Source organism: Colossoma macropomum, unplaced genomic scaffold (assembly GCF_904425465.1).
Source record: "Colossoma macropomum unplaced genomic scaffold, Colossoma_macropomum, whole genome shotgun sequence".
Taxonomy (NCBI): Eukaryota; Metazoa; Chordata; class Actinopteri; order Characiformes; family Serrasalmidae; genus Colossoma; species Colossoma macropomum.
In genome coordinates, this window is record NW_023494787.1 from 10,584,735 (window position 1) to 10,596,877 (window position 12,143).

General features: G+C 38.1%; 1 protein-coding gene across 1 annotated transcript in view; it reads right to left on the reverse strand.

The window, feature by feature from the left end:
- Nucleotides 1-893: 893 nt before the first annotated feature.
- elac2 (elaC ribonuclease Z 2) overlaps nucleotides 894-12,143 on the reverse strand; it is a 30,739-nt gene continuing 19,489 nt past the window's right edge. Inside the window, exons 20-24 of the mRNA XM_036566078.1 lie at nucleotides 11,946-12,045; nucleotides 11,727-11,847; nucleotides 9,781-9,859; nucleotides 3,960-4,104; nucleotides 894-2,494 (exon numbers count right to left, since the gene is read on the reverse strand). Coding sequence (XP_036421971.1) covers nucleotides 2,273-2,494; nucleotides 3,960-4,104; nucleotides 9,781-9,859; nucleotides 11,727-11,847; nucleotides 11,946-12,045 — 667 coding nt within the window. The 3' untranslated portion in view covers nucleotides 894-2,272. The remainder of the gene's footprint in view (nucleotides 2,495-3,959; nucleotides 4,105-9,780; nucleotides 9,860-11,726; nucleotides 11,848-11,945; nucleotides 12,046-12,143) is intronic.

Here is a 12,143-nt window from a genome sequence, read left to right on the forward strand (position 1 = left end):
GTAAAATAAAAAAAAAAAAGGTCAACAGTCAAGGCTGGTGGAGGTGGTGTAACGGTGTGGGGAATGTTTTCTTGGCGCACTTTCAGCCCATTAATTTCAATCTGTCGTCGCTTGAATGCCACAGTCTATTCGAGTACTGTTCCTGACCATGTGTATCCCTTCATAGCCACAATTTACCCATCTTCTAATGGCTACTTCCAACATGATAACTTTTGTGGGCGTTATCTCAAACAAGTTTCATGAACATGACAATGTGCTCAATGTTCTTCAGTGGTCTTCCCAGTCACTGGATATGAATCCAATGGAACACATTTGGGATGTGGTAGAACAGGAGATTCGCAGCATGAAAGTGGACCTGAAAAATCCACTTGATGCAATCGTGTCCAGAACCTCAAAGGAACGTTTCCAACATTAGCCACCAAAAACTGTTTTGAGAGTAAAGGGAGGCCACACCCAGTATTAGTATAGTGTTCCTAATAAAGTGCTTGGTGAGAGTATATTTGTGTGTTTATATGCTGAATGAAAATGCTAATAACCAAACGGTGTTAAAAGGCTGTGTTTAAACAGTTAATCAGATTTGTATTCTTATGCTGGTCCAGGTGATCACTGGGGCCACCTTTAGTACTTTATCAATGTTTAATGTCAGTATCAAAAAGAAAATTCTGTTTCATTCCTCAAATCACCCTCAGTGCAGACGGTTAAGGGTTTTCTCTTTGGTCAGAATTGGATGATAAGACTCATGAAAACTACAGCAGGTCTAGAAATACATACACATCTTCCTATGGGCACGAACTTAACATTTACTAATCACCCACCTAACCGTCTCTAACAAAATCACATCAGAAATCAATCCTGTAATTAATCCTGTGGAATTTGTGGCCTATATAGCATTGTATGTGGAACATGCCTGCTTTTTTCTTTTTACTCAGTGTTCTATCCAAATTAGTTATGGCCAACTGCACTCGCTAGTCAGGTATCCCTCCATCACACCATGCTACCAAGCTGGGAGGGTGAAGGGTAGCATAAGCTTCCTCAAACATGTGAAGCACCACCAATCTTGAGCTCAAGATGCTTTGAGGAGCTGTGTAATTTCAGTAAATTTAGGTAATAAAGAATAGGTCATTTTACTGAAATGTAGGCCATATTCTGCATTGCCTAATCTAATGTTCAGTAAACTTCCACTTAGTTCAGTTTTAAACCCTCCTGATAACTCTCACCATGTTCTTTAAGCCTTCTGTTTATTTTCTTAAAACAAAAAGTCTGTTAGTCTGTTTTTATGTACATAAATAACACAATATTACATACAAAAAAAATATACATTCACACTCACACCTTGGAAACAGGAAAAGAAACCTGCCCTGTTCAAGCTAAATTCATTATAATCACTCGAATCACTCCAAACTCAAAGTCCAATTCTTAGTGGCATTCACCCCAAACCTGTACCCCTTCATAGCTCTTGTTCATCTTAAATCCGTGTATAAGCTTTTGGAAATGTGTCACATAAGCAAAAACACCACAAGGTGGGAAAACTTGGCTGCTTTGAACAATTCTATGAAAGGGAATCTCGCAGGACAGGCTGTGTACTCATTCAAATCAGATGAAATCAATGTTCTTAGAAAATATTCCAACTAAGAAATCAATGTGATGCGAAAGATATAGTGCTCAATGTTTACAGTGTCCTTTCATAGGTTGGATCATATGTAGCATTGTGTTCACTGGTAAGTCTTTTCTGAGCCAACTCTTGATTGATCTTAAAGGAATACGCCAGTGTTTTTCAAACTAATCTCTATTTGCTGCATCTGCAGCACAATCATTAAACACAAACAAAAGTTTTTACATTTTTCTGCACTTACAAAAGAACAGAGAACCTATAAAACACACTTATAACAGAAGCCAATGAGCAGCTGCTGAAGTTCAAGATGGAAATCTGTAATTACATAACATAAATTGGAAACAACAACCCGTTACACTCCAACTATACTGGTGTTAAGATGAGACAGACATGAGACAATGTCTTATTAAGGCTGTTTTTCTGAGATGTTTGATTTTCCAGCATTTCAACACAGCAACATTCATTTAGCAGCTTCCCACTGACTTTTATTATAAGTGTGTTCAATGCGTTTTCTGTTCTTTTCTAAGCACAGAGAAACACATCAGCATTAATCTGTGGTCACCTGAACACTGCAGACATAGCTAAAAGAGATTAGGCTGAAAAAGGCTCGAGAACATTTTTAAACATCCATCATACTGGTTGAACCTGACTGGTGGATGCTTAGTTAGCTTTTAGTCGTTTAGAGGCCATTTCCTGGTTAGGCTCCTCCTGTTCTCTTTTAGCTCCACCTCCTGCCTCACCGTTAGACTCCATCCCTACAGTCTTCCCCGCCCTCAGCTCCCTTCTTCCTCTTCTCTCCTCCATCTCCTCGATTTCCTCTGCGAACAGTGCTTTCAGAGGAGCCAGGAGCCGAGGAAGGATCTGGAAATCTCCCGGCCGGATCTGGAACACATATAACAAACACAATTTGAATTTATTAAATATTTAAAAGCTTACTCTAGAGGCAGCAGACTTGGCCAATAAACTTGAAATATCAACAGGTTAACCTTTAAGGCCCTGTTACACTAACTTTTTGTAATCGAAATTTTCAAGCAAAAGTGCTTTTAGTCCTCAACCAAGAGCATTACTGCTTTGGTTGTGTTGACCCCTAAATGGGTGGGCTTCACATCAGCAGCACTGCCCCTCCAAAATGGAGGAAACACTAATTTTAGCAGCGTCTAAGCACAACCTTTAGATATTTATTCCCCACTGGCTATAAATAAACACATTAAAGAGAAACTGTATGATGTGCAGTCAGTCAGGAGACTTTATTAGATAGTATAACTTTCTATAACTTTAAAGTCACTTTGTGACTTTACTGTTTTTTTTTTCTTGTTTATGGTAGGCAATTTAGCCAGCTTGCTAACAGCTGCCATCTACACTTTTGTTTTGCAACAACTCAGTACAGCCATATAATTCTGCTTCCTTTTGTGTTTTTATTGTTTATGGTGGGTGAGATTGCTAGCTTGCTAACTCCTACATTAGCTCCTTCGATAAACGCAGCTACAAAGCAGTCACATCACTGATTTTTTACTGCAGGTCGGTGTGCAGCATTACGTTCTCTCAAATATGTTATCAGATATAACTTAGGCTATGTGCAGATTGACAGCCTAAATCTGATTTGTGGCATAACCAGATTTCAAGATGATGCACCTCCATCTCTCCTGCATCTGTTTGAAATTTGCGTCACTAGCGTAGCTACATAGTTACTGACGCCTATGTTCTTTCCAGAGCAACCTGTGCAGATCGCTTGGTGAAGTCTGGACACACAAAACTGAACACTTGCAAATGGCAGCATGAACAGTCATCTCAAAAGATGTGATTTGAGAAACAAATCCAATTTGCTGGCAGTCTCAACATGGCCTTACAGTCATGATGTCTTGGTCACGCCTATTTTGGAAGGCAATGCAAACTGCAACTGTCTAGAGTTACTGCGGCTTTTAAAATCAGCATTATTGGCAGTGATAACAAAAGCATACTCTAATTTTATATTCATCATTTCTCATTTCTAACGTATTGGAACAATTCTTATTAAAATGAGGCTTTCAATTCACCCATGTCTGTGTTTGTAAGTAGAAAAGGAGATATTTCATTATGATGTGAATTTGATGAAAGCTACTGTTGTATGTACAGTCTTACTTTGCAGAATCGAAAGACATTTTACTTTTCTGCCGTGTTTTGGAATTTTATGGCATAAATCAAACTTAAGAGGTTAGTGCAGATGCAAACCAGCTCCAATACAAAAGGTAATTAAAATGTCATTCACTGTGTAACTATGTATTTAACTGTGTAATTAATTTTAAATAATTGTGTAACATAAACCTACAGCAAAACAGTAATAATCTCAGTGATCTGGTAAATTGCTCACCCTCATGTGGTCGAAGGAGATTCCCACGCGCTGATTGAAGTCGTCGCTAAAGAGTGGAATCTTGGCGTACCTTTGGCTGAAGTGGTTCAGCATAATGAACTCCGCATTCATCTTCATCCCGATGTCGATGGCCTGTGAGGTTGTGCTGCTCAAACAGACAGAAAAACAATGTTAGTACAAACAGCAGGCACACTCTGCAGTAGCACTGCATCAGAGCCACTACAGAAAACGGTGTTCTCCCAACATGCAGAGGAACACAGGAGAAAATCCACACTAGCAAATACAGGCAGCATCATTCACCTGCCGAACACATCATCACTGTCAGAACAAAACCTTGTATCTCCAAAAACCATCATGACTTCTAATGTATGATCATGTAAAGTAAACCCCCAAATAATTCCAGACCATCTACACTGGTTCAAGTCAATATAAATAATGTTATACATCCTTAATTTCAAGTTAAAAGGACCATTAAGAATAAGTTATTAATTTTTCATGAGATATTTCTGTGGAGATTAGATGTAAGATAATCCACTCGCACAACAAAGATAAAAGTCAACAGAAAACAAATAAAAAAAACTGGGGTCTTCTGAGAACAATGGACTGACCACCCCAGAGTCCAGACCTCAACATCACTGAATGCGTTTGGGATTTGTAGAAAAAGTAGAGAATGCAACCAACTTCTATGGCTACATTCACATTACCATGTTGAAGTGGCACAAATCTGATTTTTTGCCCTAATGTGACCAGATCTGATGTTTTCAGGGCTGTGTGGACATGCAAATCTGATCTTTTCAAATCCAACCTGAGCCACTTTCATATGTGGTCCTAGATCAGATACGTAATCAATTTGTGGCCACGCAACCTTACTGTGAGTGATTGGAGATCATGTGCTTTTTTCCACTGTGCGTGCCCCATCATCCAGCGTTACCATAGCAGCAGCGCCAAACAGGAGTTAAAGCCTGTAAACAGTGAAAAAGCAACACATCTCACCTTTGAGAGCTGTTCATACTTAATTATCTTCACAGCGAAGCTCGTTCTGCTTGTCAGTTTGTTTGCTGATGATGCACGTGATTCATTCACGTGACATTACTAAGTAGGATGTGCGCATGCGGGTCATTTCAGGATGCCGGTTCGTTCACATTATAGATTTGAATCAATTACCTAAACGAGTGTGAACCAACGTGTCAGAGAGATCAGATTTGAGCAAAAACTGGGATCTGAGCAATGAGACTTGTAATGCGAACGTAGCCTAAGACTGAACTTCTTGAGGTGTGGAAAAATCTCCTTGCAGATTTCTCTGAAGAACTGAACCCAAGTCCCCTGAAAAGAATGGAAGCTGAAAAATGTGATAATTGTTCAGGCTTCTGAATAATTTCCTGTTAAATATACATTTTCTGCTTTTTTCCTGATGCTGAAAAATGAATAACCTACATACTCAATGACAGCTGTGACTATAAATTAAAAGGGTAAAAATTTAAAGGGTTAAAATATAACTTTTGCACATCAGAAAGTTAGATTTCAGTGAATTGTTCTAGTGTGTAGCCCTTACTCGCAATGATAAACCAACAGAAAAAAGTAATCAAACTAAAGGACCTTTCTTCCCCGTTCTTCCAACACATCCGCTGCATCTCTTGAGAGCTGAGACAGACCATGATAAATTGATAGTTCTGCTCACCTGGGCTAAAAAGCTGAAATGGTTGGCTGCCTTCCAGGAGCTGCAGCTGACTAATTGGTCATTCTGCCAATTACTATAACAAAACCGGTAGAGTCTGTACACTTTAAACTCCAGTGTTAGAAAAACGTTACAGTGCTGTAGACCCTGGGTTCAGAATACTTCATTCTCACCACTTTCTAAAAAGTGTTACTTGCAGGGCATCTGATCTACACAGACCATCAAAAGTTTCCAGAGCTTTTCAGAAAGTTTTTAATGTAAATGTGCATGTTTTCATGGTCAACAACTCAACATCGTTATTTTGGTAAAACCTGCACTTCATGCCAAGGAGGCATGAAAGAAGTTGATGAACTTGAGTGGTATGGCTAGTTTTACCTAAAGGATTAGCATGTAGCTGTTATGTGCTAACAAAACATTTTATATTTACTTTTTTCTTTACATAGCCCACTCACGTCCAAAAAAAATTAGGATGATAAAGAGATTCACTACAGAGCTTCTAACAGTGACCACTACACATGTGACAATGACCACTTGAATTTCTCTCATCACATCATTTTTATATTTTTATTCAGAATCAAATTCAAATTTTCTATTGTATTGTTAAAAATCAGTAGTTCCATGTTGAGAAAAGACTGAATTTAATGATAAACAATAACAGCCTCACTTTTAGCCATATACAGGGTTACTGAATTTTTAAAATCAAATTCAGAGCCTTAATATCTTTTTCAAACCTCAACAGATGAAAAATACACTATATAACATATCGATGTTGCTGGAAGAGAACCTCCATTTTTGAAGTTTTTCAGTTTTTGACGTGATTTGAAAATGCCTGTTGCCCTTTACATGTAAATTTCATGATGAATGGACTAAAAGAAATGACCCAAAATGACTTGGTAAAAAGTCTGCTTCCACTGACTTCCATTAAATGTAAAGTAGTTTTTTTTCTTCTCCTGTAAAGTTACCTTTTGGGAGATACAAGGTTTTCTTCCGACAACAGGGATATATAATATAAATATACCACGCCGACAATGGAGACAAACTAAAATTTGGCATGTAGTTATGTCTATTTTTATTCTTTATTTTTATTCAAATAGTCCTGTAGCCCTTTATCAGTAGTCAGTTTTTGATCATAGGACTGGATATTTCTGGTCAACGGACTAATCTGAAGACTTCACAATGAAAATTTCAACCCAGTCTGTAGGCATAATTTTACAATTTAATAAAAAAATAAGATATTTTCAGACATTTTATTACTTTTTTTTTTATCTATTTTAAAACTTGATCTAAAGGAACCCTCAGATTCCTACTGTATTGAAGCTCAGAGAACATAGTGACCAAAGGTAATTAAAAATTTCAGACCTGGAAATTAATGGAGTTGACTGAAAAGTAATCAAATATTATTTCTAAAGTTTCTAAACTCAGGACTATGTGCTCAAACTTTTCACAGGCAGCCAACCTTTACCTGACCATTGGGTTTTTGATGGACTAATTCTTACTGTCCATAAAAAATCTGGTAGGTTAGAGCAGTGGCCGTTTGGATCAATGTAACCTAAAAAAAAAACCCTTCCGAAATAAACGACAGTATGCTTGCTCTTTAAAACCTGCTGCCTTTTTTGAAAAGTCCTACTTTTAAAAGCTCATTATTCTTATGATAAGGTCAAACACTTCTTACTTTCTGTTTCCAACATGATTCTATACCTAAGAACAATCCAAACGTGCTCCAAAACGCAGGACAGAGCAGAGACAAATCGAAGCCAATCTCAGTCGAGAATCCAATAAGATAAAAGCGTCCACTTCAGACATGGCCGTCTAAAGGCAATGTGAGCAGTTAGGAGCAGAACCCATTTATTTCTAGAGTCTTTTCTGTTTCAGCAGCTGAGGATTGGAGAGGTATGTGAGAGAACAGCAGGATACTTTCTGTCACCCAGTATCACACTGACACAAAGATTCTAGCCTTTCCACATATTTGTCTGCTTTTCTATCTTTCTGCACTGTGTTGTTTGTGGGAAATCAAAGGTTTTTAGTGTAACTGCCACTCCGTGTGCTTCTTTGAGATACCAAAGGGTGCAGAGGGTAATTCAAATACTAAATTATTTGGTTATTTATTACACTGCATTACAGGATATTTAGCTCACAGGCAAGACGGTTGCGATTACAGGCTCTTAGGCTTTGTTCGAAATGCAGGACAAACAGGATTTGTTTCTTCCATCTAACTGGACTTATCGTTCAGATTTCAAGTAACAAGTAACCAAATCTGATTTGTATGCTCAGACCGCAGTAACAATGCACGTGTGCATATGCTGACTAGGTATGGGCATATGACAACAACCACTTAGTAGAACGATCATGCTATATTTCACAACTTTTTATTAACTACAGCATGAACAGAACGAGACTGCTACCAAGCTATAGGCTGTAGTAGTAATATTTAGAGACAGGCTTTAAGTTCAAATCTTTTAATGAAGTAGTTGTGTAAAACATACCGAGTAAAAAGACGTTGCCTGAATGGTTGTTAAGTTTTCACTACTAAGTTGTAATATGTGAACACGCACTTCTGACTTTGACACATATAAGCTGTAATGCGTGTAATGCATATTTTGATGGCATGAACTGCAGCGCTCTGAATGATGAAAAAAACACACTTGAAACTCGATCTGTATCTGATTCGAAACCATATACAAATGTGGCTTGAATCCCATTGGAAAAAATCAGACTTGTGGCATTTTGCCATTCAGACTGCTGAAAATCTGTCCTCCACAAATCAAATATGTTGAAAAATTGGATTTAAGCTCCCTGTCTAAAACAAGGCCTTGTAGCTCACTTTGATTTTTGTAAACTCATTCATGACCAACAACTACATTCAAACCGTTAAGGAAAATACTCCACAAAACTTCTGATTGGTCTAAAGCAGCAGGGCACCCTCAGGGTCATCTAGGCTTTCAGAGAAACCGTAATATTTTCTGGTAATGTCTGTACTTTTTAGTTTTTTTTTCTCCCCAAAACAGAATCATGCTTGTGTTTAAACTCTGCATGTATTGCAGTACTACTCCTATTTCATTGTTAAGCTCTGGTTGGTTACAAAAAAGGTTAAATTCTTGAGATACTTGACAGAACAATTTCCAATCAGGGTTTTTATTCTCTCCCTGCTATCTAGGTTAATGTAGCCAAGCTAGCTCTCCCACTGGTTACGCACTCAATGCCTAAAGGCCTAACGTGTCAGATTTACTACTGACAAACAATTTTTGAGAGAAAAAACACCATTCTGGGTCTTCTGGAAGTCCTAGATATGTCACTGACCACAAAAATGAGCCATAGTCTAACCAGGTTTCAATCAGTAGTTAGAAATTGGTGCTATCAGAAATTAGCATTATCACAGAGTTGTTTTTTTTTTGACCGAGTTTTGACATTTATGGTCCGAACTGAAGGCCTAGCTCCATTAGTCATGGGTCATCACTGGTCTAAACTGATGAAGTTTTGTACAGTTCTACTCTGGATAACAGTGCATGTTTGAAAGTTGTTAATTATATGCAATTTCTGTTCTTGTTTTCACAATCAATTTGGATTTTCTAATGTTTCGTTAAAAATCGGTAGACCCTTATTCGTTCATCTCTTTAAATCGATTGATCCAGCTAGGGTTGCGGTAGGGAAAGCAGAGAATCCCAGACGACCCTGCAAATTCCTCCAGCTTATTCAGCAGACCCATGTAACCAAAAGACCAAATTTAATATGATAAATTTAAAGAATAACTCATTTTTTGGCCACGTGGTCTAATAAGTTCGAACATGTTCTTCATATCCGATCAGGCAAGATCAGAGAACATACAGACCAAAGGAAATGTCACATTTCAGATATGGACATTAATGGTTTAAGCTACAGGCCAAACTATGATTTGACATTAACTAAAGTTGAATTTTGTATATAGTGAATAATGTATATCCAATATTTTAATGAATTACTGCTTGTCAAATACAAACATGTGCACAGCCAAGTGGAATGAAGTTTAAAAAGGGGAAAAAAAGGTATTTAATGTGTATATGGTTTCCCCCACTTTAACCAAATATCTACTCATTAACATTTGCCAGTACCAATTTTGATTGTGAGATAAGTGTGTAGGCAGCCTAAAAGTGTGAATGCTTGAACAGTTACCTGTGCCTTTTGTCCATGGCTTCCTCTTCCATTCCATCTTCCAGTGTGGCTTCATGTATCAGCAATGTTGCATTTTTTCCTGCAACACATCACCACATACAGCGATGAAGCACGGCTGGCCACGCACACACACACCTTTATACAATTTGAGGACATGGGGTCATACAGTACTGTGCAAAAGTACAGTGAAACGTTTAAACCTATTTATCATTTATCTTAACAACAAGCAAGGTTTTGCTTGTAGATTTCACCACATTTCATTAAAATAAACACAAATAAATGTAAGTTTTTCCATTTTTTATTTATTTTTAAACAGCAAGAATTTTCTTAACATAACCTGCTTTTACTCTTTCAGATTTAAACCCTACAAAGTCAGGATCATTTTGCTGTTTCTGTTAGGCTTGTTTTACTACAAAGGACATTTTTTTCTAGAAAATTTATAAAGCACACACCCACACACACACATAATCTGAAGTAATCAATCATTGTATTTGTGTTAGATCACTAGTACTGCAGTAATAAAGGCTGTGGGTGAGGAAGTGGAGCTTCAGCCTGGGAGAGATTCAGCCGGCTAATTTGGAGACAGTCGATGGAGCAGCATTCTCTCCTCCTCTCTATCTCTCTCTGTCTCTCTCTCTTTTTCCCGTTCTCTCTCTCTCTGTGGATATTAGAGGAGTTTTGGGCTGTAGGGAAGCCTACAGCGCTGATCGATAACAGAGCGGAGAGAGGAAGCAGAAAACCAAACCGCGGCTTTAAAAACAGGAACATCCCTATTGATCCGAACCCACTCAGGACAGAACAATTACAGAGATACCTACACTCACACGCACCCACACACTGCTCGATTCCACTGCGGTGACTTTTCATAGCCTGCTTTACCCAATACGGATCACCAAATATAGGCTGGAAATTTGAATTGTCACATGATAAATCAGTTCAACCCACATGACTAAAACCAAACAGGGCTTCTAACTCAATTAAAAGGTTTTGTGAAATATCTCATTTTTGTCCATCTTTTTCCACTTTTTCAAATTTAGCGCAGATATGCTCTTACTCTCCAGCTGTCATATTCCAGATGGTAGAAACATTATTATAACATGGGTTTATTGATAAAAAGTCTATCTGAAATAGAGTATGGTTTGTCACCGGGTTACAGCATTATAACCTATTTAACCTAGCTGAACAACAACAAACTCATCCTGTCAACTCTGAGCAACAATAGAGCTGCCAGATGTTTGCAAAGTTGATGTTTGGTAGCTGATGTTGCCATGTTTTCTTTGTCTTTGGCAGCCACCTTGTGTGATATTACTAACAAGCAATGTTGCCTGTGGACACAATTGTTTTATTTCACTCTCACTTTCTAATTAAGTTGGTTGTTAATCTAACGCGGTTCAGCTTCTAGAGCTCTAACCAAGCAGATAACTCACTTAACTATATCTACCTATATACCAAAGGCTCGGACAATTTTCTGTTTGTCATTTCAAGATTTTAACCCTTTCGTGTGGAGCCAATACTTCACCATAAAATAAGAGCATGACCAAAATACATACAGAAACTGAATGCAACAAGCACAATGATTCTATTAAATAAAATGAACTAAAAATTACACACATGTACATGTGTTTTTAAAGTCTGATTCTGGCTATGCTTCAGTCAGCATCAGTCTGCATCTATCCCAATAAAAACAAATGCAAAGAAGCACCCTGGTCCCCAAACAATGCGTACAATGTGATCCCCCTCCTTAGCTAACATTAGCTGGCATGAATATTAACATCAGCAGTTGCAACACAGAGCTTGATTTGTTTTAAGCTTAGGTCCCATGGCTAATGTAAGCTACCTCATCTATTTACCTAGTGTCTGCCCAGCTGTCAATTAGAACGGTGTTCAAATTTTGTTGCTACAACAGTAAGTGTTCCATTAGCATGAACAGTGTGTGCAACACTCACCCATGTGTACAAGGGCGTCACAGGGCATGGTGTCTCCAGAGAACACAATCCGCCAGCCGGACTGATGGGTCAAACTGCAGGCAAACGCATTCTTGCAGTGACGCACAAGACAGGTCTGAAACTGCAACATATACACAGGAAAAACATGTCAGAAACAGTTTTAACCTAGCAGAAATTTATTGTACTATAAAGTTTAATATGTGCTTCAGCATGTCCAACCTTAGTGAGGTCATTTCTCTTCAGGACGGCCTGAATGAAGGATTTGGTTTTAAACTTGGGCACCTCCGCACCTTCACACAGACACTTGGCTGGGATGAAGCTAAAACATGCAGAGAGAAAGACGGTGGATACTAAAGCATCATGATGTTAATGGATCATGGTCGTAATCTTGATTTGTTACAAAGTGTGATTTGATTT